The sequence below is a fragment of the Acinonyx jubatus genome, chromosome D3 (assembly GCF_027475565.1).
Source record: "Acinonyx jubatus isolate Ajub_Pintada_27869175 chromosome D3, VMU_Ajub_asm_v1.0, whole genome shotgun sequence".
NCBI classification, from domain to species: domain Eukaryota; kingdom Metazoa; phylum Chordata; class Mammalia; order Carnivora; family Felidae; genus Acinonyx; species Acinonyx jubatus.
Genome location: NC_069392.1, coordinates 27,975,835 through 27,996,409, shown reverse-complemented (window position 1 = coordinate 27,996,409; position 20,575 = coordinate 27,975,835). Strand labels below are relative to the sequence as shown.

The 20,575-nt window shown below is 54.4% G+C and overlaps 3 protein-coding genes across 17 annotated transcripts in view; 2 read left to right on the top strand and 1 right to left on the bottom strand.

Annotated features, from left to right (window-relative positions):
* DGCR2 (DiGeorge syndrome critical region gene 2) overlaps positions 1–3,731 on the top strand; it is a 97,693-nt gene extending 93,962 nt beyond the window's left edge. For all 6 annotated transcript variants that reach the window (XM_053206334.1, XM_027049630.2, XM_053206332.1 and 3 more), the window contains one exon: positions 766–3,731. In XM_053206334.1, coding sequence (XP_053062309.1) covers positions 766–1,022 — 257 coding nt within the window. In that variant the 3' untranslated portion in view covers positions 1,023–3,731. The remainder of the gene's footprint in view (positions 1–765) is intronic.
* Positions 3,732–3,886: 155 nt separating this feature from the next.
* Positions 3,887–20,575, top strand: part of LOC106983593 (carbonic anhydrase 15-like) — a 37,262-nt gene continuing 20,573 nt past the window's right edge. The window contains exons 1-8 of one of the 10 annotated variants that reach the window (XM_027049642.2): positions 3,887–5,154; positions 5,372–5,407; positions 6,068–6,238; positions 6,763–6,923; positions 7,006–7,098; positions 7,475–7,541; positions 7,656–7,822; positions 7,921–9,841. In XM_027049642.2, coding sequence (XP_026905443.1) covers positions 5,088–5,154; positions 5,372–5,407; positions 6,068–6,238; positions 6,763–6,923; positions 7,006–7,098; positions 7,475–7,541; positions 7,656–7,822; positions 7,921–8,133 — 975 coding nt within the window. In that variant the 5' untranslated portion in view covers positions 3,887–5,087 and the 3' untranslated portion in view covers positions 8,134–9,841. Of the gene's footprint in view, positions 5,155–5,371; positions 5,529–6,067; positions 6,239–6,762; positions 6,924–7,005; positions 7,099–7,462; positions 7,542–7,655; positions 7,823–7,913; positions 9,842–20,575 lie in introns of all 10 variants that reach the window. The other 9 variants (XM_027049639.2, XM_027049638.2, XM_027049637.2 and 6 more) reach the window with 9 other exon arrangements.
* On the bottom strand, positions 8,490–10,949 carry LOC128312454 (protein FAM246B-like). The gene has a single exon (XM_053206337.1). The coding sequence runs from the start codon at positions 10,181–10,183 to the stop codon at positions 9,473–9,475; it is 711 nt and encodes a 236-aa protein (XP_053062312.1). The 5' UTR covers positions 10,184–10,949; the 3' UTR covers positions 8,490–9,472.

The following is a 20,575-nucleotide window of genomic DNA, read 5'->3' as shown; positions in this document are numbered from 1 at the left end:
GTGGTGTGCAGGCAAGACCTGGATTTGACCCCTGCACACACAGTTTGTCTCAGTCTGCCGTCCAGGGGGTCGGGGTAGAACAGGCTCCTGCCAGGGATGCTGCTGGAGGGCAGCGGGTCCCAGATGGCTGCATGGAGCAGGCTGTGAGGGAGCAGTTGCTCCCTGGGGCAGGTAACAGGACTGCTGAGGCTTGGGGGGGGGGGCAGCCAGCCAGGAAACAGGGGCCCCCATGCCTTGAGCTTTTGGAGAAAGCCGGAATAAGGAGCAGGCACGCTGAAAGGAATGGGCTGCCACAGAGCCTCCCTCAAACCAGAGATTTCTACAGACCCCGGTAAGGTTTGTGGAGCTGTCTGCTCTGGTCCTGTCTTCTACATTCTCATCCCCATATTCCAGCCACAGCACCTTTTCTGGGGGCTGTGTCCCCTGTTCCGCCTGCCCACATCCGGCCCAGTAACTCCCTTGTGTCACGTGAGCCCTGCTTCAACCTCCAACAAGTCTGAGAGGACTTTCCCTCTCCCCCAACTTTGTTCTGCAGACTGTCAAAGCCTGTCCCTCCATATCACATTGCCATGGCTTGCTCACGACTGTACCCCTGCACCTTGCACCAGGCCAGGTGGCAAAAGTGGGGGGTGAGCACAGCTTCCCCCTCCTCCCGCCACCACGGGAGCATTCAGGCAGGAGAAGTAGCCCCTGGTTCTGTGCAGCCCACCATCTTCCCCCGTGCCAGGCCTGCCATCCTGCTGACTCCCTTTTGTCTCCCTGCAGACGACGATGCCTTTGAGCCAGCAGAGGCCAGGCCACCAACCCCAGGAGATGGTGGCGGTGAAGGTGCATCACCCCGGCGCCTGGAGCACCCTGTGCCTGCCACAGGGGCCTCTCTGGCAGACCTGGAAGACTCAGCCGACAGCAGCAGTGCCCTGCTTGTGCCCCCTGACCCTACCCAGAGTGGGAGCACCCCAGCGACAGAGGCGCTGCCAGGGGGCGGCCGCCACAGCCGCAGTTCCCTCAATACCGTGGTGTAGAGGATGGCTCAGCCCACGGCCCCAATGGGCAGAGAGCACCTTTTTGCTGACAAGAAAACACTGATCCCTGTGGGAGATTTGAGGGGCCCCCAAGTGAGTCTGGACCCAGCTGCACTGCCGCACACCCGCTGACGGCGTGCATGTACGAGTAGAGACCACACCGACCTCCCGAGGGAGCAAACACCTGCACCGTGTCTCCTTGAGGGCTCCAAAAACATGCTTAGCTTTGGGTCCCTGTCTTTTTCTTTCCAAATGGCAGAAGAATGACGAAGTTTGTTCAGACCACACGTTTCAGAAGTAGGGAACAAAGAAGGCACTGTGGGCACGGGTGGGAGTCAGACCACACCTGGCTTTGGTGGGCCTGCTCGCTGCAGCATGCCGTCCAGAGGAGCCTGCCAGCCAGCCACTGAGCCCTGGGGCTGCCACGTGTACCTCGCTAGCCACTGTTCAGGAGGAGCACTTCCAGGCACCACTGTGTGTGTGGACTGTCAGTATAGTCTGGGTGGTTGGTCTGCCTCAGGGTAGATGCCCTTGGAGGTTACTATAGTGGCCGCTCTGAGGATACCCCCCAGCCCAGCCATGAACATCAAGGGTGACCCTACCCTGGGTTGGGGGCTGGCCTGGGCCTCTGGTGCCCAAGACCCTCAGAGGGGGTTTTGGAAGGAAGTTGAACTCTCCACTCTGTCTTTCAAGCTGGGTCTCTGTGAAGCCCAGTTCTGTGCCAGGGGGCCCTGGCCCTACCCTGTCATTTTTCTCCCCAGCATTTCTGTGCATGGCTCCCTCAAGAGGCAACCCTGGAGCTGGGCCAAGGCCCCTAGCCACGCATGAGTGTCCTGGCCCTGGATCCTCCTTTGGGGGTTGGGGGCTAAGCCAGCCAGTCCGCTACCCTCTGGAGCCCCCCACTCCTATTGAATTTGCTCATGGGTCTGGTCTGCCCCCCCACCCTATCTTGTTTGTGCCATAAAGGGTTGTTTCTTTGGGGGGAGGGGTGGCTGAAACTAATGCCCTGGGCTGTGTCCATCTCCTGAAAGTCCACTTGCACACCACCACCACTGAGCCGAGTGCCCAGTGGCCGCATGCCACCTTCCCATCCTCAGCAGCTCGGGGTGCTGGGTTCCCTGCCCAGGGGCCTTTAGACCAAGGGACCCTGTTGCCTGCTCCTGGGCAGTGGTCTTGTCTCCTGACACGGGGCTTTTAGCATTTCTGAGGTTTGGAGATTAAGCGGGTTCTGTGCGATTTTTAGCACATCCATATCTTTTCTACGTTGAATGTCTGGATCTTTTCTTTCTGTGTGTACGCGTGTGTCTGTGTGTGTGTGTACATCTGTGTCCAAGTTTTGCAGGTGGTGGCGGTATGCCAGAATTCGGCCTTGGGGCCCCAGTTTCCCAGGCCAGCCATGGCATCTTTGGCGGCACTGAGGTGTGGCCAGGTCTGCACCTCTGCCCCTTGGCTGAGAGCATGGAGCCCTGCTCCTGGTCCCCCTTGTAGCTCTTCCAGACCAGCATGCAGTGACAGGAGGGTTGACTAGAAGTGGGTGTTTCTGTGGTGCTTTGTGGTGACAGACCTCGGTGGCACAGTCCAGTCCTAGGCATGTTCTCACACTCTCCCATTGGAAACCCATTGTGTTCTTCCAGTATGGAATGAGATTTTTGAGTTTCCCCACAGAACTGTCATCCCTTGAGCCAGCCAGAGGTGTGAATTTTGAACTGCCTGTCTAGGCTCGCAGGATCCAGCGTGCTGGAGGCAGGACTCGGGCTGCATGCCAAACAGGCCTGAGCTCCCCTTGCCATAGGGCTGATCCTTCAAGAATACACCCTGGGCACGTGTGCCCCACGTTGGCTGCTGAAGACAAAGCAGGAAGTGTGTTGTGCCTCCAGCGTGCTGGGCTCAGGGGAGCCGAGGTCTAGAGCAGCAGCCACAGGTCTTACTGGTGCCAGGTGAGTGTCCTGAGCGTGTCTGCTTTGGAGTGACTATCCCAGCGGAGCACATAGGGGCCTGACTTCAACAGCCGAGAGTCCTTCACAGCTCCCCTGTCTCTGGCCCAGACCTCAGAACCATGTGTTGAGGACAGGGCAGTTGGCACAAGATGTCTGGGACTGGGGAGCTCCCTTTGGGGACCGAAGGACTGCTGGGGCCAATCAGGCATGCAGGAGGCATTGAGGAGGTGGCCTGAAGTATGGTGGGCCCGCTTCTGGACTGGCCAGGGTTCTGTCCCAGCACCAGGGTGCTCAGCCCACTGGGGTCCTTGGGCTGCACAGAGGCCTGCATGCCATGTGTGCAGGAGCTGGTGCCTAGGAGTGAGCTCTGCTGGAGGGCAGTTGTGAGGGGAACAAGGTGGGGGAGCCAGGGTCTGCCTGGCTGCCCTTGGCCTCCTGTCCAATTGCCGCCCTTTGTTAAGTTCTAACTGCTCCAGGGTCTGATGAAGAATCCCAAAGCCAACCCGAGCTGAGACTCTTGTGCTCCTGTGATTGACTGGGCTCCCAGAGGTACAGGCCAGGCTCTTGGGAGGGGCCTCTTCCCCCAGGACCCGACTTACCTGGTGGAGGAAGGAGTCGATACTGTACATTGTCTCGATGCCTGTTTTTTATGTTCTCCTTTCACTAAGGGTTTTAGTTTGGGTTTATTTTTGGTTGGGTTGGCACTAATCCTTTTCTTAAGATGCTGTGAGAACCATTTCATCCAAATGCCAAATAAATTTGTGTTCTGGAAGAGGCGTGGTCAGTCTTTGGTGTGACCTAAGTTGCGATGGGAGACTCCAGCCAGGGTGGCTGAGATGGGTGGATGGAGGAGTTGGGGCATCTAGGTGAGCCAGGCTGGGGTGCAGGGCTCCAAGATGCCCCACTGACCATGGTCCTTTCAATAATTTCCCAGTCTGTGATGGAGGAACAAAAGGGTGTCCAGGGGACTCAACCTCAGGTGGGTCCTTGTGCTTACCTTCCTAACCCAGCGTCCTGGCAGTCAGCTCCATCCTGGGCAGGGGGATCCTGGGGGCCTGACAGGCGAGGGGCCAGGGTTAAAAAAGGAACAGGGAGTCCCTTGGTGTGGATAGGAGCTTCGAGGACAGCATCCCTCATTTCTGAACATACCTGCCAGGGTGGTGGTGGGGGTCCTGGGTGCCGTCAGCACTGCTGACCGCGCCCCTTCCCCAAAGTGGGGAGAGCCTGACCCTCTGGGGATTGGAGAAAGATACCCCACCACCCCCAGCCCACCCCATCTCCCTTCACATCACTGGCCCAATTATGCTCACATCCACAGGCACACACATGCTGGGTAAAGAGCTTTCCAGTGTTGCTTCCTCTCCCAGCTACACCAAGAGGCAGCAAAATCAGCTCCACTTGCCAGGAGAATGAATTGAGGGGCTGAGGCTCAGGCCACAGCCTGGAGTCAGAGCCTCAGGAGCTGCTGGGGAAGCCTGAAGTGTCCCCACCAGGCTGGTGCGGGGCAGAGTGGGAGAGCTGTGGCTTCCCAAAGACCTGTTGGTGGAGTAATCCCCCAAAGGAGGGCCTTTTCCCAGGTGTGCGGGGCGGCGTGGGGGGGGGGGGGGGGGAGACACCTATACAAGAGAGCCTATGGTCTTTGGGAGGTCCCAGGCCCACAACAGAAGGGAAATACACCCTCCCCACCCCAACCTCAAAAGTCAAGGGCACTGGGATTCAAAGTGCCCTCCCCTTTCATTTCCATCCTTACTTGGTGGCCTTGGCATGTCACTCCTGGCCCCCAGCCTCTGTTTCCTCCTCTTTAAGTGGGCATAATAGCGCCTCCCCCCAATTAATTGGGGGAGTCTGTTTAAAGTGTTTTGCTCCGGTAAATGCCAGCGATTGTTGCTGGAACACAGCCGCGGCCCTGGGATCAGAGCATGTGCCTGGTGATCTCAGACCTCTGTCTTCTCTGCTGGTGGCCCTGCCTGGACACCGCCCCCTCTGACCCTCTCTGCAGTGGCCTGCCAGAGAGCCCACAAGACTTAGCCACGCCCCTAAGCCCACCCCACTAATAAACAGCTGCCTAGCCTGCCCCACAGTTCTCTGGCACTTTCCAGTCCTCTGGAGTCACAGTGGCTGCTGCACCATGCGGTCTCCAGGCTTTGCACTCGCCTTCCTCACTGTGCCACTGGTGGTGCGCGGGGACTCAGAGGGTGAGCACCTGGACCCTGCCCATCTCGAATTCTACCCTTCTCGAATCTACCCTCCCTTGCAGCTCCCCCTTCTCCCTGTAAAGCTCTGCCACTGGGGGGTTTCTTTGGGGGAGGAGATGTTGGGGTCTTAGGAGAGGAGGAGCCCCATTCTTGCATGGAGCTCAGAGAGAGCCCAGATTGCTGTCCCTCATCTCAGTTCCCTGTCCACTGTCCGCAGGCACCTGGTGCTACGACTCCCAGGACCCAAAGTGTGGTGAGGACAGAGTGTCATGTGAGGCTATATGGTATCAGTCTTTGTCCTGTGGCCACTAGACAGTCTGATGCTAGCATGAACCAAAAGCAGTGTGCATGCCAAGCTTCTCTGGTTTCTGCAGGTTTGTGTCTGGAGTCCTGGGCCACAGTGGCTGTCTGGGTACCAGGCAGCATGCGTGTGACGCCCCCCCCCCATGCCTGTGTGTCTGTGTTTGTTGCTGGTGTGATCTCCAGTCCTGGCATGTGTGCCAAGCTGTTCATATAAGTGGGGACTGTAAGGCTGTCAGCATGGTCAGCCCATGTGTGAGCAAGTGATACATGTCCCCAGTGTGGGTGTGTGACTGTCGTGCCAGGAGACCCTTCCATCCCCGTTCCCTGTGGGGCACTCTAGCTGCAGGTGACTGTGTGTCAGAGTATGGCCCAGACCAGGTGGTGCCTACCTACGTGAGAGTGTTACAAACATTATGGCCAGGCTAGGTCGGGGTACGTGTGGCAGTTGTGACCTGTCCAGGTGTGTGGGTGAGCAGGAAGGAGCTTCCTGAGGCTGGGCGATTCTCTAGGTATGTGCAGGAGGGAGGGAGAGAGGCACTGCCTTCCTCTGTGTATCCCCAAGTTGTCCCCCGAGCCCCCCCCCCACATATCCCTGACCCTGTTCCCTCAGGCCCCACCCACTGGAAGGAGATGGCCCCTGCCTGTGGGGGCCCAGCCCAGTCCCCCATCAACATTGACCTTCACTTGGTTCAGCGGGACCCCACCCTGGGACCCTTCATCTTACAGGGCTACAACACAGCACCTCCAGGCCCGTGGACCCTGGAGAATGATGGCCATACAGGTCAGTACCCTACGGCCAGGATCCCCACAGACACAAGCTGAAACCCACCTTGGAGTGAGAACTACCCCCCAACACACCCATAAGGATCAAAATCTCCACAAAGAGCACAGGAACATCCATACTCGCTGGTAGACACCCCCAACAGGGGTCATGAACCCCCACATACAGGTGTCAGGATCCCCCTAACAATAGCAATCAGCCATTGCCCCCGAGGACCAGAAGTCGGGATATTCCCAGAAGTCAGAGCCCGTCACAGCACCTCGGAAGTCATCACAGCCCCCCGGTATCACACACAGCTGTGGTGGGTCAAAACTCCCACCACAGGACGGCCACCCTCTTCTCCCCCTCATTGCAGGGTAGGTTTTTTCCACTGCCATCTGCTGACCACCAGAGGACCTATTCCATGGAAGCCCGGCCAGGGAGCAGACTAGCCCAAAAGGGGCCCTGTGCTGGCACTCTGTGCCCTAACAGCACAAGGGCAAGCGGGTGGAGGGAAAGAGTGTCATGTGCTCCTTTACCCCCAGTGCTGCTCCACATAGACGCTGGCCCACAGAGCCACCTGGAGATTCGGGGCGCCGGGCTGCCACTGCCTGCCTACCGCGCACTGCAGCTGCACTTCCACTGGGGGGGCCCTGGTCGAGCAGGTTCAGAGCACAGCCTGGATGGGCAGCGCCGCCCCATGGAGGTGGGCTTGGGTAGGGGGTAGGGTGGTAGGTGTGCCCTGTGGAAGGAGCAGCTGGTACCTCTCACGGTCTGTGCCTCTCCAGATGCACGTGGTCCACATGAACACGAGGTACCAGAGCATGGGGGAAGCTCGAGGTCACCCCGATGGGCTGGCTGTGCTGGCGGTGCTGTTAGTGGTGAGGGAGAGGTTGTGCAACTCCTGGCAGTGAGGGAGGGACAGAGGAGTTCTGTGACTCCTTGTGCTTCCCAGAAAGGGGGTCTGCAAAGGGAGCAGAGTGGGCCTGTAGAGTTTTGGTGGGGCTGTTGGGGGAGTCTGTACGGTTTACAGGATTTAAAGGGTTCTGTGGGAGGATGGGGCCAAGGAGAGGTACCGGGTCTGCAGGGTCAGTGGGGAGGGAGGGTGACCCTTCCCCCAGCAGATCTCCAAGCTGCCCCCACTGGGAGCCTACCCCCATCCCACTTACAGTCTCCTCTAGACCTCTCCCCACCTCAGATTTCCCCTTTGGAGACCCACCCACTCAGAGCCCTTCTCACTTGGAGCCCCCTCCCCAGGAGCAGGACACTGACAACGCCAACTTCTCCGTCCTGGTATCCAGCCTGAAGAACGTGTCTGAGCGCGGTGAGGAGCCACGGGGTCGCACCCGGGGCGCGGGGTTAGCTGGGGGCCGGGGGGGGGGGGGGCGGCTGGGCACAAGGAGGCCGATTGCAATCCCACCTCCCCTCCCCGGCCCAGGAGTCTCTGTGAATCTGGCCTCCACCTTCCCGCTGGCCTCGCTGCTGCCGGGCGCCTCAGGCCTCTCGCGCTACTACCGCTACTCGGGGTCGCTGACCACGCCTGGCTGCCAGCCTGCGGTTGTCTGGACTGTCTTCGAGGACGCGGTACCCATCGGGCGCTCACAGGTGGGGCCCCCACCCTTTCCACTGGGCAGCTCTGCCCTCTTCCCTCCCTCCCGCAGCCCCTGCCCACGTCTTAACCTGTCTCTGCTCCGAGCCCTCAGGTGGCCCAGTTCCAGACCATGCTCCAGGCTGGGCTCCCCGGCTCTCACCCTGCACCGCTCACCGAGAACTTCCGCCCGCAGCAGCCTCTCGGGGGTCGCAGGGTCTCGGCCTCTCCAGGTGCCTCCATCCGCGCAGCAGCCTCGGTGCCCGCCCCAACCCTAGCCCGTGTGCACGCGGCTCTGCTGGGCCTGTGGCTCTGGCAGAGCCCCTAGGAACCAGATTCGACCCCTTCCCGCAATAAACGATACACAGAGTGACCTTGGCCTCACATATTTTGCGGGGGTGGGGTGGGAATACACAACCTCTCCCACGGAGGCGAGATTCCTGCCCGAATTCCACTGAGGCCTCAGTGTGCCTGCCATACAACAGGGGACCCCTGAGCGACCCTCCCCCACCCCATCACAGCCAGTCCCATACCTGTATCCAGAACACACACACCTCCCCAGATCCCTCTGATCCCCCATTTCCAAGGAGAAAAACTAGCAGGTCTTGGAAACGCCACCTGTTAAAGTCTAATACTACACTTTATTTAAAAACAAAAACAAAAACAAAAAAAAAACGAGCTGGCTGACCCCAGGACACTGTGCGCTATTAAATGATGACTTCAACTGACGTTTCCGAAGCCAGGAGGTGAGAAGCTACCGGTTCCAGGCTCTGCTGCAGGCTGTGCTAGGTGGGGTAGGTCCTGGTGACAAGGACAGCTAGTGAAGGGCTCTCTGTGCAAGGTGAAACCACTCCCCGGTGACACTGGGAAGTTAGGCTATGGAACCTGAGTGTAGGGTGACACTTTCTGGAGAGACAGTGGTGTCCAGGTGTCTGCCTGTGGTGAGGCTAAGTGAAAGGTTAAGTGTCCTTGGTGTCACTGTCCATAACGAAGCTAAGAGTCCCAAGAACATTGACTAGATGCCACTGTGCCCAGGCAATGTTGTCCAGTAAGAGTTTGGGTCTGTCAGCAGAGTGAAGCTGGCCAGGGACTAGCTGTGGTCCAGTTGATGCCCTGCAGACTGCGGTTGTATATCCAGGCGGCATTGCCCTGGGTGAGTCTGTGTCCAGGTAACAATGTCCCAGCAGCCCACATGTCCCTAACATCTATTGAGTAGTGTGTGGGTCACACACTATATCAGTGTCTGGAGGCCCAGCCTCCAGCCCAAGACCCTTAATACAAAACAAATACAAACAAAAACCTGTAACACCCTCCCCTGAGAAAGACCCTTGGGCTCTCCCGGAGGCTCTCTGGGAGGCTGCCACATCCCTGGCCCAGACCCTTCTGCAGCTCTAAGACCAGAAAGGTATCCACCCCTCTTCCAGCCCCCGACTCAGTCTCCAGCGAAGATCACTGGCTGCGCGGAGGCTCTCCGCACTCCCCAGACGTGACCCTCGACAGTCCTCAGCTTTGGCGCGTCCCGCCACCCACACCCTAACGCTGGAGCGCTAGCAGGCGGCTTCTGAGGACCCTTCTCCATCTACAAGGGTGGTGTATCTGTCCATATAAATAGATAGGAGGAGGGCACTTCCTGCACCTGGTCGCGGCTACCCTCGGCAGGGCAGCCCTCAATCCCCGCCGCCCTGCGGGGCCCCTGGCGGCAGCGGCGTCTTCTTGAAGTTCTTCCAGGCCAGGGCCCGGTTCGCGCTGCCGTCGGCAGGGCCGTCCGGTGCGTCGTCGGCGTGCCTCGCGACCGTGGCCAGGGCGTTCATGGTGCCCAGCGCTCGCAGCAGGGTCGGGCCGCGGGGCGCGGCGCGGGGGGCTGCGCGGGGCTCCCGGCGGGCGGACCGCGGCGGGGGCGGCAGCAGTGCGCGCAGGGCGTCCAGCTCGGCACGCAGCTCCGCGCGCAGCGCCTCGAGCCCCGCGCCCAGCTCCGCGCGCACTGCCGCCAGGCCCTCCTGAAGCCGCCGCTCGCTCACCTCCAGGACGCCCGCCGGGTAGGTGGCCCCGCCGCGCGGCTCCCCGCACACAGAGCACACCGAGCCGCTGCTGCGCGCGTCCGCTCGCTCCCCTGCCCCCGACGCCCGCGCCTCCCCCGCCGCAGCCCCTGCCCGCTCCACCAGCTGCAGCAGCCTGGGTGCGTCGGCCCGCGCCGCCGCCTCGGCCCGGATCTGGCCCCGCAGGCGAGCCAGGCGGCCCGGGGCGCGGGCTTCTTCAGGGCCTGGCCCGTTGGGCTGCGGCCCGTTGTCCCGTCGGCGGCCAGCGGCCCGTCGCAGCGCCTCGCTCGCGCCGTACACACTGCGGGCCTGAGCCCACGGGCGCCCGGGTTCCACCGCCATCCGTGCCGCAGCCGCCACCGCCACCGGCGCTGGGCCTGGCCGGGAGCTCCAGCCCGCAGCCTAGCGACCGCTGGGGCCCCGGCGACGCTCCGTGGAGAGGGCCCCCGGGATGGCTGTGGGAATGACTGAGGTCTCGTGGGGGTGGGGGTGGGGGGCGGGCAATCTGGCCTGGGCCCGGGGAACTCCGACAGGGCGAGAGGGGGTGGTAGATGGAGCGCCAGGGAACGCGGGGGTGTGGGCAATGCAGGCAGCCTTGAGTGTGCTAGACCTGCCCAGGGGGACTGTGCTGTCGGTGGGTCCCAGCGTGGGTCGAGGAGCTTGGACCGGCTTTTGAGCAGGAGGTGACAGGACGTGGAATGAAGGCTGCAGAAGCCTAGGCGCCCAGACCAGAGTCAGGAAACAGGCTCACACCATATACTCCAAACTACTGTCCTGATCACAGTCAGGGGAAGGCAGGTGTGGTTATGGACCCACCTGTCCCCAGTCCTCCTCTCTGGCTAGGGCCACCACCTCCATACTATAGTTCAGGCCCCCCACCCCCACCCCCCACAGCTGCAGGAATCCATCCTCCTCACAGGTACCTCCATTCAAGCCCTTCCTGGTCTGGGTATCTCCCTGCTGAGCCCCAGTCCTCAGGAAGCCACTGGATGACCTGGCCCACCCCACACTATTCTGGCCATGTCTTCTTTTACCTGCTCTAATCCAACAACCTCCACCCCTCTGGGCCTTTGCTCAGGCCGTTTCTCTGCTGGGAATGCCCCCCGCCACACACACACACACACACACACACACACACACACCCCATATACCTAGCAGCTTCCACTCATCCCACTTCTGCAGGGCAGCCTTCTTTGGCCACCCCAGCTTCCAGCAGGTGACTCAGGCCCCACACCCACAGCCTGTTTAAATGGCTCTCTGTTCTCTGTCCACCTGGATTCACAGTAGGGGCCCTGAGCACAGGATGACTAGGTGACTTAGTTCCCAGAGATACTAAACATGCCAGATGTTGGATGCAGGAGTAAATGAGTGAATGAGTCTGGGGCTGAGCATCCTGGGTGGGGCAGGGCCGTTACCACCCACCCTAGTCAGCCAATGCACCTCCTCAGGCCTGGCATTCAAGACTCTCATGGTCACCTGTGCTGGCTTTTCTGTCCCTGCCACCTTTTCCATTGTGTGGGAGCTCCTCACTACTGCACTCCAGTCTTTCTCACCCTGGTGCCTTCACACATGCTGCCTGTGTCCATCACAGGGTCATGGGCAGTGCACTGTGGGCCCCTCTGGAGGGCAGTATCCCTCTACCCTGCATGTTGTTCTCACTGAACCCTAGGGGCTAGTTAGGACTCCGGGTGCCCTGGGAGCCTCCCCAGTGAATTGTGGGGAGGGAGGGTCTGGCGTGGGTCCTGGCTGGGCTGGGAGGGAGATGGCAAGGCAGCCACTGGGACCTGTGTCCGTCCCTAGATCCCACAGGGGCCTAGCCTCTATGCAGCTCTGTGCCTGTGTGTGTGTGTGTGTGTGTGTGTGTGTGTGTGTGTGTGTGTGATTGAGGATGCTGCCAACCCTGTTCTTTGGCAGTCCTGGCCCTGGCCACCATGAATGCTCCTAGATCCCCTCTATTCATTCATTCATTCATTCATTCATTCATTCGTTTGTTGATTGCAGCCTGTCTCTCTGGAAGGTACAAGGAGAGGTGAGAATTTGGCACTCTGTCAACCCCAGACAACCACCCCCCCCATTCCTGCTGAGTCACCGGGCCCCCTGGGACCTCTGGCATCTGTTTCTGCTGGTCTCTAGAGCCTCGTTAACGATACTCTTGCCCTCCTCCCCTTAGTAATTAAAATACTGCAGGCCAAAATACCCTGGATTCCTTCCCCAGGCCTGCTAGAGTCAAGCTGTGTGACCCAGGGGCTCTGCCTTCTCTGAGCCTCACCTATGAAATGAAGGAGACCCCTAAGATCCCTGGGAGGGGACAGCAGGAGGGCTGGAAAAGGCTGGGGAGAGCAGAGGTAGACAGACTCCAGATTGGTGATGTGGTATGAGAGCCAGGAAGGGCAGAGCTGGGCTGCCTGGGCAGGCAGGGCTGGGCTGCCTGGGGAGACAGGGGCTATGAGGTTTTCCCTGACTGTTGAGGCTGATGGAGAGATGTGATATGAACAAAGCCTTTGCTGCGGCGAGGAGTTCACGATCCTACAGGTGCTGCAGGATGAGGTCATGGCTGGTGGTAGAGTCCCAGAGTCAGGTTGTGAAGCATGACAGATTGCACAGGAGCAAGTGTAGAGTGGGAAGGGAGGCCCCAGGGACCCCGACGAGCCCTGAGGAGGGCTGCAGAGGTATTGGTGAGGAGTGAACAGGCAGCTGTGGTCAACATGACCCTGAAGCCCCTGAGGTCAAATCCAGCAATGGTCAAGAAATAGGTTGTGGTGGGCGCCTGGGTGGCTCAGTCGGTTAAGCGGCCGACTTCGGCTCAGGTCATGATCTCACGGTCCGTGAGTTCGAGCCCCACGTCGGGCTCTGTGCTGACAGCTCAGAGCCTGGAGCCTGTTTCAGATTCTGTGTCTCCATCTCTCTGATCCTCCCCCGCTCATGCTCTGTCTGTCTCTGTTCAAAAATAAATAAACGTTAAAAAAAAAAAAGAAATAGGTTGTGGAGACCCCAGCCCGAGCTTCATGGGTGGAGGGGCCAGCAGAAGCTGAAGATTAGAGGTGGGGGAATAGGTTGGAGAGCCCTTGCCCCAGGCTGGTTGGTCAGAACAGAGGTAGCTTCAGAAGGAATGGGCCAAGAAGGGACAAAGCTACTGAGCCAAGGGGACCAGCACACAGGCCTGCTTTCTGCTTCTGCTTTCTGGAATATCCTAATAGCCCAGCCTGCCCAGCTCCCTGCACTGTGCAGGGCCCAGCTTCTTCCCCACTCTGGCCCTGTCTGTGTGCCTGGGCCAGGGGCCAGGTCTGCTGGGGGTGAGGAGGCTGGCTGTGACTGTGGGAACACCAGCTCCAGACACTGTCCCCATCTAGGCTCTGTGCATTCAAGTGGGCCCTTCTGCACAGGTAGAGTTGGGTGATTCGTGGGCTTTGCCACTTATTAACTCATTAATGGTTCGGGGCCCCTGCAGGGCCTGGGGAGGAGGGAAAACCCTCAGGCTCTGCCTCTGCCTGGAGAAAGGGGGCGGCCTCCATGGGACTTAACTGCCGTCACCTTTACACTCTGTTACCATTAAACCCTGGCAGCCACCCAGAGAAGAGGTTTTATTTTCCAAAGCCCGAGGACCAGGTGGCTTTGTATGTGGGAGGGGACCTGATGGCCTCAGAGGGGGCAGGGGAGCCTCACAGTCATCAAGGGAGTGTCTAGAAATGCAGATGCCCAGGTCGCCCCCTCCCCTGACCCAGTTAGGTAGAACTGCTTCAAGGCAGGGTGGTATTTGTCTTTTTCCACCACTGTCTTCACACCAAGTTCTGGCCCATCTTGGGTCTCAGTGAAGGGGGCACATGGAAATGCAGGTGGGGGTCCGTGAAGCTGGCTCTGAGGGTCTGTGTGGGGAGGGAGACCCCTGAGCCACCAGCCATCCTGGGAGGAAAAGGGGTTAGCTTTGGAGCTGGTCCTGGAAGGGGCAGTGCAGGCACAGGGTCCAGGGTGTGGGCTGCTACTTTCCTTTCTGGTCACAGACCCTGGGCCTCAACATAGACTCCAGAACATAGGTGCCCACCCATTCTCTACTCCAGCTATGGTGCTTGCTCTAGGAGCCAGACTGACTAGGCCTTTGGCTGTGAGCAAGCAAGGCCAGCTTGGCTGGGACCTGGACCTTGGGCCCAGGGCACTTAGGAAGGGAAGGCCGTGGTGCCTTTTTGGCCCCCAAAGTGCAGGCCATGTAGTAGAGGTTCAGTGGACTAAGCCAGCAGGTCTGGCTTGGGCCATTGTTCAAGACACCATTCTGGGCTGGTTTGTTTTGCCTTATGGGCTTCTGGTGGCCCTATTGCCTCGCCTCAGTGTTCCCCTTATCAGAGCCCAGGTAGAGTCTTTCCTGGCCAGGAGATGGTGAGGGTGTCAGAGGTGACAGATGTTGGGAGGTGTGCAGGCACCATGGGAGGCCTGTAGCCTAAAGGGCAGATCCATCTACTCTGGGGCCCTGCTGCCCAGACCCCTGAGCTGCAGCTGTCTCCTCATTTAAAGAAGGGGCCAGAGGGTCCGGGGCTTCCTGTGGGGACTGGACTTGGGCACACTTTGCCCCTGAACACCCCCTGGCTACCAGGCCCTGGAACTGTGCCTTGACCTGCTGGTGGCTCTGGCTACCTAGACATTCCCTAGGAACTGTCCTGGGGCAAGTGGCTCTGCAGGGGACAACTCATTACCCAGTAATGACCTTGTCTGACCTCAGTAATGGCTCATTACCTGGTAATGACCTTGTTTGCCTCATCCTGGCGTCAGCAGCCCTAGAATGTCTGGCCTGGGTTGGCTCTGACAAGTCAAGACCGTGGCCTTCAACCTCCCAACTTGCCCCAGATGGGGCATCAGGCCTGCCAGCATCTGTGTGCCCTGCAGGCCCAGGCTTGGCTCCCAGTGGGAAAATTCTGGGTTCCTGACCCTACCCCCACCTCAGCTGCACAACCTGGGCAGGTGAGCCCTTTAACCTCTGTGCCTCACTCACCCACAGGTGGGGCAAGAGGGTCCTCATGGGGCAGTGAGGCGGGCTGCCTCTAAGGGACACTCTCTGCTCACACAGGGCTCCTCAGGGGCTCCCCTTCTGCCAGCTGGCTGGGGGCTTCAGTCAGGGCCATCCTCACAACAACTGGCCCCTGGGATGGCCCCTCGTCTTGCCATTCCTGGTATAGGAGACTATGAGGGGGGTCTGAGGGGTGGGTCAGCCTGCTCCATCAGGGTCCCCTCCACCCCCTGTGGCCAAAGGTCACTTTTCTGTCCTCATCTTTGATCTTTTAGCAGCACTGACACAACTGGCTATGCCCTTCTCATGCCCTCCTGGTGACCCCAGACCCCGGCAGACACCTCTCACTCCCATGCCATCCCCCTGGACTCCCATACCCCCACCTGCCTCACTTCTCCAAGCCTCAGGTTTCGCCCTTGCCTTCTCAGTGGGAGCCCTTAGCCTTCTGGTTAAGACGCACCTCTGCCCAACATGAGCTCCCATGTCACTCCTGCAGAGCCTGGGGTCCTGTGTGCCCCCAGGGTTTGGACCGGCCCCTCAGTGATCTGCTTCCTCTTGTCCACCCAGCCAGCATCCCACCTCCAGGCCATGCACGTCCTGCTCCCTCAGCCTCAGGTCCCAATTTACACAGCCTCCTAGAAAGGCCTTCCCTGACCCGGGGGCCCTTCTCCATGCTACCCTTGCATCTGTCTAGCTGGCACTCACCAAGCTTTTCAGTTCCACCTGGAATGTTGGGTCTCTGGTCTCTATCTTTCTTTGGGTTTGACTTCCAAGAGGGCAGGGGACACCCTTGCATCCTCAAGGTCCAGAAAATTGCCTGGCACAGTGGGCACAGCATAAATCCACTATCAGTGAGTAAAGGTGTCTGTACTGGGATTGGCTTTGAGTAAGCACTCAGTGTTGGCTTTATTATTTCCAGGCCTGCAGGGCTAGGGGTGCTCATGGCAGTGCCAGCTGTCAGGGCTGGCTGTGTCTCTAGTGTTCCCTGTCCAGGACAGGGTCCTTGCTCAGCTCAATCCTAGGGCCTGGAGTTGGCCCTGGCCAGGCTCTCTGCCCTCACCTTCCACATATAGAGGCTGTGTCCCACTTCTGTGGCATGGTGGGATGGCAGGGGAGGGGATAGGGAGCATATAAGTGGGGGGTTTGCTGTTGGGGAGCAGGCCTGGGACACATAGGGGGAAGCAATTCAGGGTGCTATTCAAGCAGGGAGAGAGTGTCAGGGCAAGGAAGAGTTAGGGGAAACATGAGCTGGAGGGATGAACTGAGGGCAGTATGGGAGGGTGTATGTCACAGGAAGGGAGCCCTGGCTCCCCACCTACCCCACTGAACCCCTTCTGAATCCTTTCACAAGTCTAGCTGAGGGAGGGAGAAATGGGACTGTAGGTATAGACTACTTTCCAAGATTTGAACCGGGTCGTGTCTGACATTTATGTGTATCCTTGTAACACCCACATCAAGATCTTCCCCCCTACACCTTCCTGTCTCAAAATTAAGTTTGAAGGAAATAAATTTTCTCTTTATTATGTGTTTAATGTACTGTATAATAACACAAAATACCATGTAACGTATATACACTAAAAGCATCATAACAGAACAACTACCTGTGAATCAACTACCCAATCCAGGAATTGCTTCAGTACAAGTGACTTATCTCCTTGTCTCCAAAGGCACCTTCTGTCCTGAATTGTGTGTTTCCCTGGATTATATATATATATATTTTTTCATGTATGTACATTTTCATGTATATCATTTCATGTATATATGTATAAACTTTGTGCCATTTGGTTTTGCTTGTCTTTAAATGTCATAAAAATGACATTACACTGGGTGTGCTCTTCTGGTATTCATTACTAACATTACTTCTGAGATTCATTAGGTTGTGTGGTGTGGCAGTCATTCATTCTTTTTCACTGCTGTATAATATTTCAATTGATTTATCCATTCTCCTGTCAATGGATATTTGAATCATTTGTGTTTTTTGCTATTAGTAACTGTACCTCTGTGGACATTTTTGTACCTGTCCCCTGGGACCCATAGACAAGAATTTCTCAAAGGAATGTATTGGAGAATGGACCTGGTGTAGTACCATGCAAATATTTGAGAAAATGCCAAATTGTTCATGAATACCCACCCTCACCAGCCACATGGGAGGATCTCTGTTGGTTCACAAGTATCTAACACTTGGCCCGGACAGGATTCTTGTATTTTGCCAATCAAGTGGGTATTGATATTTCACTTTGTGCTTCCTTCATTACTGGTGAAGTTGTGCAACTTTTCATATGCTTATTTGCCATTTATGGTCCCAATTCTGTGAAATGCTTGTTCATGGCTTTTACCAGTTTTCCTATTGAGTTGTTTTGGGTTTCTTTTTTCTTATTGAATTATAGGTGTCTTATTTAATTCACTTTTTAAAAAAAATATTTGTTTATTTTTGAAAGAGTGAAAGCGGGGGAAGGGCAAAGAGGCACAGAGGATCTGAAGCGGGTTCTGTGCTGACAGGCTGACAGCAGCAAACCTGATATGGGGCTAATATGCACAAACTGCAAGATCATGACCTGGCTGAAGTCAGACACTGAACTAAGCCACCCAGGTGCCCCTTAATTCATTTATTTTTGTCAAAATACGATTTGCAAATAGTATAGTGCGCATATCTTAGATGTACAGGTGTGTTTTTGTATTCATGTTCTCTCATTGTCTTAGTCTGTTCAGGCAGCTATAACAAAATACCATAGAGCAGGTGGCTTATAAACAACAGAAATTTATCTCTCACAGTTCTGAGACTGGAAAATTTAAGATCAGGGTGCCAGCATGGTTGCCTTCGGACAAGGACCCCTTCTTGGTTCATAGCTCATGCTTTCTGCCTTGTTCTCACTTGGTGGAAGAGGCTAGAGATGTCTCTGGAGCTTCTTTTTTAAGGCACTAATCCTATTCATGAGGGCTCCCCCTTCATGACTTAAGCACCTCCCACAGACTTCACCCCCGTAATGCCATCACACTGGGGATTAAGATTTCAACATATGAATTTGGGGGCAGGGCACACAAATATTTAGACCATAGCATCCATGTAACTAACACCCAGATCAAGATGTACAACATTTATAGCACCCATAAGTCTCCCTCTCAGTCAGTACCCCCAAAAAGCAACTGCTTTTAAGTCAATAAACTTTAAGTATTTGGAATGCTCTTTTGTCTACTATGTGTATATGTGCAACTCTCTTTTCTATAGCAAATGATTTTGGAACTTTCTTTGTGGTGGTGTTTGATGAACAGAAATTTTAAGCTTTAATGTAATTATCAACTGTTTCTTTTATTGCTAGTGATTTTGTGTCTTGTTTAATAAAATTTTTCTTACCCAACAGCAATAAGATAGCATTCTATATTTTCATTTAAAAATTGAAAGTGTTGCTTTTAACATGTAGTCTCATATCTGTATAAAATTGATTTTTGTGTTCAGTGTGAGGTTGGGATTCAATCCTGCTTTTTTTCCATTTAGATAGTGGATTGTCTCAGCAGTGTTTATTTGATGTACTACTTCTGTTATATGTACTTGTGTCTATTTTCAGGCTCTCTGGTTTGTTCTATTGGTCATTTTGTCTATCCCTGCATCACTATCAGTTCTATAGTGATTATTATAGTTCTATAAAATGTTTTGTTATCTGGTAAAACAAATCTTCCTATCCTATTTTTCTTCATGAATGTCTTGCTTTTCCATATACAGTTTGAGTCAGCTGATCAAATTACACACATGTACACACCCACACTTGAAATTTTTATTGGAATTTTTTATTGGAATCATATTAAATCTGCAGACCAATTTGGGACAGCTTTATCATACTGAATTCTCCAATCCACAAACATGTTATATTATCTCTTTCATTTAGGTCTTTTAAATATCTTTAAACCAAATTTTATAATTTTTCCATATAGTTTTGCATAATTTTTTCAGTGTTTTACTTATCTTTAGTTTCTGTTGTTATTGTAAATAGCATATTTTAAAATAGTATTTTCTACCTGCTGTATAATTAGTACATAAAAACTTAGCTTATTTTTATATCATAATATTATAGCCAGCTGCATTATTAAACTCTCCTGTTAGTTCTGGTAATATGTAAATTATTTTAGGCTTTGCAATAACAGTATAAAGGAGAGAAAATAGAGCTGTATGAAAGTTTTTGTATACTACTGAAATTAAATTGGTGCTGTATGATTGCTATAAATTAAGATGTGAATTATAATCCCCAAGGCAATCACTAAGAAAACAACTAAAATATTTGTGGTAAAAGAAACAAGACATTAGAAAATATCTGTTTAACATTAAAGAAGGCAATAATAGAACTGAGTAACAAATAAAAACATACAGGATATAGAAAACAAATGGCAAGATGGCAAAAGTAAGTTCTTCCTTATCTGTAATCTCATTAACTGTAAATGGATCAAACACTTCCATTAGAAGGCAAATATTGATAGAATGGATTTAAAAACATGATCCAACCATGTGTTGTCTCTAAGAGACTCAATTTAGGGGCACCAGAGTGGCCCAGTCAGTTGAGCATCTGACTCTTAATTTCATCTCAGGTCATGATCCCAGGGTTGTGGGATCAAGCCCACGTTGGGGTCCATGCTGAGTGGGGAACCTGCTTAAGATTCTCTCTCTCTCTCTCTCTCTCAAATAATCCAAAAATAAAAGGAAAGAGAGACTCAATTTAGATTCAAAGACACAAATAGGTTGCAAGGAAAAGTAGGAGGAAATTTGCAGATATTCCCTGCAAACATATAACCAAAAGAGAACTGAGTGGCTACACTAATATCAGGTAAAATAGACCTGAAGATAAAACTTGTTACTAGAGACAGGACATTATAGAATGATAAAAGAGTCAATCCATCAACAAGATGTAACCATTTCAAACATATAGACACACAATAAATACACCTAACAATAGGCACCCCCCCAAATACGTGAAGCAAAACCTGACACAGTTGAAGGGAGAAATAGACAATTCAACAATAAGACTTAGAGATTTGACACCCCACTTTCAATAATGGACAAAATAACTGGACAGAAGATCAGCAACGAAAGACTTGAAGGAGAATAGAAAGCAACTAAACCTCACAGAAAACTATACAGTGCTCCACTCAGCAACAGGAAATGCATATCTTCTCATGTAGACATAGAACAGTCTCCAGGATAAACCATAAAACAAGGTTCCATACATTTAGAAGAAATTAAGTAGGGGCGCCTAGGTGGCTCAGTTGGTTGAGTGTCTGGCTCTTGATTTTGGCTCAGGTCATAATTCCAAGATCATGGAATTAAGTCCCATGTTGGGTTCTGGGATGAGTGTGGAGCCTGATTAGGATTCTCTCTCTCTCCCTCTCTCTCTCTCTCTCTCTCTCCCTCCCTCCCTCCCCCACTCATTCTCTCTCTCTCTCAAATAAAAAAAAAATGAAGTAATACAAAATATGTTCTCTGAACACAAAGGGATGGATTTAGAAATAAAACCCAGAAATTTGGAAAATTCACAAATATGTGGAAACTAAGTAACAAATTCCTACATACCCAGTTGGTCAGAGAAGAAATCACAAGGGAAATTAGAAAACATTTTGAGGTTAATTAAAATGAAAGTTCCAGATACCAAGACTTAATCGATGCAGCAAAAGCACTGTCTAGATAGAAATATATAGCTATAAGCACCTACATTAAAACAGAAGAAAGCTCTTTTTTTTTTTAAGATTTAATTTTTAAG